This window comes from Clupea harengus, chromosome 21, assembly GCF_900700415.2.
Source record: "Clupea harengus chromosome 21, Ch_v2.0.2, whole genome shotgun sequence".
NCBI classification, from domain to species: Eukaryota; Metazoa; Chordata; class Actinopteri; order Clupeiformes; family Clupeidae; genus Clupea; species Clupea harengus.
The window spans coordinates 19,317,500-19,322,499 of NC_045172.1; the positions used below are offsets into that span (position 1 = coordinate 19,317,500).

Here is a 5,000-nt window from a genome sequence, read left to right on the forward strand (position 1 = left end):
GTGGACAGAGATGTGCTTAGGCAAAAAAAAAGATATAGTGTATTCGGAAAGTATTCCCTCACTTTTTTCACATTTTGTTATGTTGCAGCCTTATGCTAAACTCAAATGCTTTAAATTCATTATTCCCTTATCAATCTAAATTGAATTCCCCATAATGGCAAAAAAATGACTTAAAAATGAAAAACTGTATTGAGATCCTTTACTCAGTGCCTAGGTGAAGCACCTTATTTCCTGATATATTTTGACTGTATAATTTTTATGACACACCACAGATACAGAGCATAATTAGTCCATATCCGGGGTATGAGGCATATTATGACTATCTAGCGGTATCTTGAGTCAAGACATGTTTTCTCAGATAACATTAGAAACATCCACATGCTTTCCTTCATCTTTCACTGAGGAGAGGCTTCCATCTAGCCACTCTGACATAAAGCCCAGATCGATGGAGTGTTTCCAGTGATGGTGGTCCTTCTTGTTTCTCCCATCTCTGGAGCTCATCCAGAGTGACCATCGGGTTCTTGGTTACCTCTCTTACCAAGACCCAACTTTTCAGAGAGCACCTCCCTTCCTAAACTGGCACCTTGATGCACCTAAACTGGTGCTTAACTTGCACTTCAGCAGTTACATTCCTGCACTTATTTTTCTTTCTATGTCGTTTTTCTATTTTCTTATGTAAAGTAGTATTTATTGTTACACCAGGTTTTTATTGCTCTTAGCTTGACTGTTCTCTCCCTTGTACGTCGCTTTAGACAAAAGCGTCTGCTAAATGACTAAATGTAAATGTAAATGTAAAATGTAAAACCAAGGCCCTTCTCCCCCGATTGCTCAGTTCGGCTGGGTGGCCAGCTCTGGGAAGAGTCCTGGTTGTTCCAAACTTCTTCCATTTAAGAATTACGGAGGCCACTGTGCTCTTGTGGACCTTCAATGCAGCAGAATGTTTTTGTGACTGTCCTCAGATCTGTGCCTTGACAAAGCCATGTCTCTGAGCTCTGCAGACAGTTCCTCATGGCTTGGTTTTTGCTCTGATATGTATTGTCAGCTGTAAGACCTCATACAGACCGGTGTGGGCCTTTCCAAAATCCTGTTTAATCAATTGAATTGACCACAGCCGGACTCCAGAGGTGCAGAAACATCTCAAAGATGATCAATTTCAAGTGTCACAGTATTCTTATGTCAATGTGATATTTCAGTTTTTCCTTTTAAATACATTTGCCAAAATGTTTAAAATCCTTTCTTCTCATTGTCATTACAGGGTATTGAATGTAGATTGATGAGGGGGAAATACATTTAAACCATTTTAGTATAAGTCTGCAATGTAACAAAATTTGAGGAAAAATGAAGGTTCTCAATATTTTCTGAATGCACTGTAGACTGTGGTAACCAACAGTGTGTGTGTTTGTGCACATATGTGTGTGTGTGTGTGTGTGTGTGTGTGTGTTTGTCAGACAACTGGCTTGTGCCTTTCACTCTATACTTCCCTCTCTCTTCTCTGAGCCTCGTCCCTCATCCCTCTTCCCCTCTGTAGGATATGTACTATAAGCAGCTTAGAGGTACAGTCTGTCTGGTTATAATTACCATGGCCAGCGGTGGTGTTTAAACACATGTAGTAGCAGATGGTTTCTGTCTTTGTCTTACTTTCTCTCTGTGCCTGCAGGTGTGTGTGTGTCGTGTGTGTCTGTCTGTGTGTGTGTGTGTGTGGGTGTGTGTCTGTGTGTGTGTGTGTGTGTGTGTGTGTGTGGGTGTGTGTCTGTGTGTGTGTGTGTGTGCGTGTGTGTGTGTGGGTGAGTGAGTGAAAGATAAAAAGAGCATATGTGTGTGTGTGTGTGTGTGTGTGTGTGTGTGTGTGTGTGTGTGCATGAGTGAGAGAGAGATAAAAAGAGCATGTGTGTGTGTGTGTGTGTGTGTGTGTGTGTGTGTGTGTGTGTGTGTGTGTGTGTGTGTGTGTGGTGTGTGCACTAGCATGGCGTCAGAGCCATGATAGATGACCCTTTAGAATTATATGCTTATTGGTGCTGCCTTTGAACGCAACATCCCCGTGGATCCCCACTGACAGATCAAATGGGATTTGATTTTACTGAATTAACCCAACCACCTCTCAAGATCACCTGGATCTGATCCAACCACCTCTCAAGATCACCTGGGTCTGATCCAATTCAGCTTTTGTCCAGGATTAATCACTCATCCACTTCAATAGCACCAGATACAAAGGACCATAGGATCATAACTCCAGCACTGTGAGATCGGCTTACTGTTACAGAGTGTTCAAAGAGGTAGCAACCTGACTGTTTTAAGTGTCTTGTAAACTAAGACAGTCCGTGTGTGCTTAGGCCAGAGGAATCAAATTGGGCAGAGGCGGAGAGAGAGATAGAGAGAGAAATAATGGAAAAATGAACAACCATGTGCATGAAATAGAGAGAGAGAGAGAGATTGATGGAGAAAAAGAAAAATAGATAGCCAGAGAGACATGGGGACAAAGAGAGAGAGAATGGATAGAGAAAGGGAGAGACTGAGATAGCTGGAGAGAGATGGAGACATTTAGAGATGGAGACATTTAGACATGGAGACATTTAGAGATGGAGACATTTAGAGATGGAGACATTTAGACATGGAGACATTTAGAGATGGAGACATTTAGAGATGGAGACATTTAGAGATGGAGACATTTAGAGATGAAGACATTTAGAGATGGAGACATTTAGACATGGAGACATTTAGAGATGAAGACATTTAGAGATGGAGACATTTAGACATGGAGACATTTAGAGATGAAGACATTTAGAGATGGAGACATTTAGACATGGAGACATTTAGAGATGGAGACATTTAGACATGGAGACATTTAGAGACGGAGACATTTAGAGATGAAGACATTTAGAGATGAAGACATTTAGAGATGGAGACATTTAGAGATGAAGACATTTAAAGATGGAGACATTTAGAGATGGAGACATTTAGACATGGAGACATTTAGAGATGGAGACATTTAAAGACGGAGACATTTAGAGATAAAGACATTTAGACATGGAGACATTTAGAGATGGAGACATTTAGAGATGGAGACATTTAAAGATGGAGACATTTAGAGATGGAGACATTTAGAGACGGAGACATTTGTAGACAGAGACATTTAGAGACAGAGACATTTAGAGACGGAGACATTTAGAGATGGAGACATTTAGAGATGAAGACATTTAGAGATAAAGACATTTAGAGACGGAGACATTTGTAGACAGAGACATTTAGAGACAGAGACATTTAGAGACGGAGACATTTAGAGACGAAGACATTTAGAGATGAAGACATTTAGAGACGGAGACATTTGTAGACAGAGACATTTAGAGACAGAGACATTTAGAGACGGAGACATTTAGAGACGAAGACATTTAGAGATGAAGACATTTAGACATGGAGACATTTAGAGATGAAGACATTTAGAGATAAAGACATTTAGAGACGGAGACATTTGTAGACAGAGACATTTAGAGACAGAGACATTTAGAGACGGAGACATTTAGAGACGAAGACATTTAGAGACGAAGACATTTAGAGATGGAGACATTTAGAGACGGAGACATTTAGAGATGAAGACATTTAGAGATGGAGACATTTAGAGACAGAGACATTTAGAGATGGAGACATTTAGAGACAGAGACATTTAGAGATGTATGTTTCTGTTTCTGGACTTACTGGTGGTCCCTGCAGCCCCTCTCCTGGAGGTCCAGTCACACCTGGCAAACCTCTGAAGCCTACATCGCCCTGGTGACAAACATCTTATTTACTAATCATCGCCCTGGGGACAAACATCTTATGTACTAATCATTTTTTATAACTTACACACACACCGATACACACGGACATGGAAACACATTCACGAAAATGAGAGAGAGAGACAGAAAGAAGTATGACACAGCACTGAACACACCCATCAACACACACACACACACACACACACACACACACACACACCCATCCACACACACACACACACACACACACACACACACACACACACACACACACACATCCACACACACACACACACACACACACACACACACACACACGCAGAGGTGATGTTTGTACCTTTGGTCCAGGAAAGCCCAACCCTTCTTGACCAGGTTCACCAGGAAGTCCTGGAAGACCAGGAGGGCCCTGAGGGATACAGAATCATATTCATGACCACAGTAAGAACACAACACCAGAACTAACCCGGGAACTTAAACCTGAGAACTAACAGAACTATCTAACATCAAAGGACAACTGAAAACAAACACAGCTGACCAACAGATGTGTAGAGTAGAGCTTACGTTAGGACCCGGATATCCCTCCCCTTTGGGTCCATATGGACCTGCAGGACCCTGGTCTCCCCGGTCACCCTATGGGAGGTAAAAGGATGAATACAAAACTGGAGTGGACAACAAATAAACACAAAAACTAAAATAAAACACTGATTGTCTCTAAATGATTGGGTCAGGCATACAGTAGCAGTTGTCATCATTACAATATCAGTTATGAATTCTCTGTGCGTCCTGGAATATGAATTTGAGTGTCGGATTATAACTCACTTTTGGACCAGGAAATCCATAGCCAGCCTCTCCGATTGGGCCGGCTGGTCCAGCTGAACCAATATCACCCTAAGCATCATAGATATATAGTTACTGTCACCACAGGTCAGTGGATATTACGGCGTGAACACACAATCTAATATGTTTCAATGTTTCTCCTGAGGAATATCATTGGTATGACACGCATAAGGTGGCATGGGCATATGGGTGTTGGTTGATTGACAGGCTTACCTTTGGTCCAACCTGTGAACGTCCGGGCATCCCTGGAAATCCAATTCGCCCAGCACTACCTGGCTCACCCTACACAATCCGATTACAAGGTAATCAATAATGATCTAAAGGGCTAAATGTTCAGTATGAATAGTTCCAATCAGGGAGTTGTGGATGTGATACACTGCTGAGTTAAGTCACTGCACAAGAAGGCAAATAACA

The 5,000-nt window shown here is 41.8% G+C and overlaps 1 protein-coding gene across 1 annotated transcript in view; it reads right to left on the reverse strand.

Moving 5' to 3' along the window:
* Window positions 1-5,000, reverse strand: part of LOC105911941 (collagen alpha-1(XXVIII) chain-like) — a 38,146-nt gene that overhangs the window by 6,380 nt on the left and 26,766 nt on the right. The window contains exons 22-26 of the mRNA XM_031558887.2: window positions 4,800-4,868; window positions 4,569-4,637; window positions 4,311-4,379; window positions 4,087-4,155; window positions 3,691-3,759 (exon numbers count right to left, since the gene is read on the reverse strand). Coding sequence (XP_031414747.1) covers window positions 3,691-3,759; window positions 4,087-4,155; window positions 4,311-4,379; window positions 4,569-4,637; window positions 4,800-4,868 — 345 coding nt within the window. The remainder of the gene's footprint in view (window positions 1-3,690; window positions 3,760-4,086; window positions 4,156-4,310; window positions 4,380-4,568; window positions 4,638-4,799; window positions 4,869-5,000) is intronic.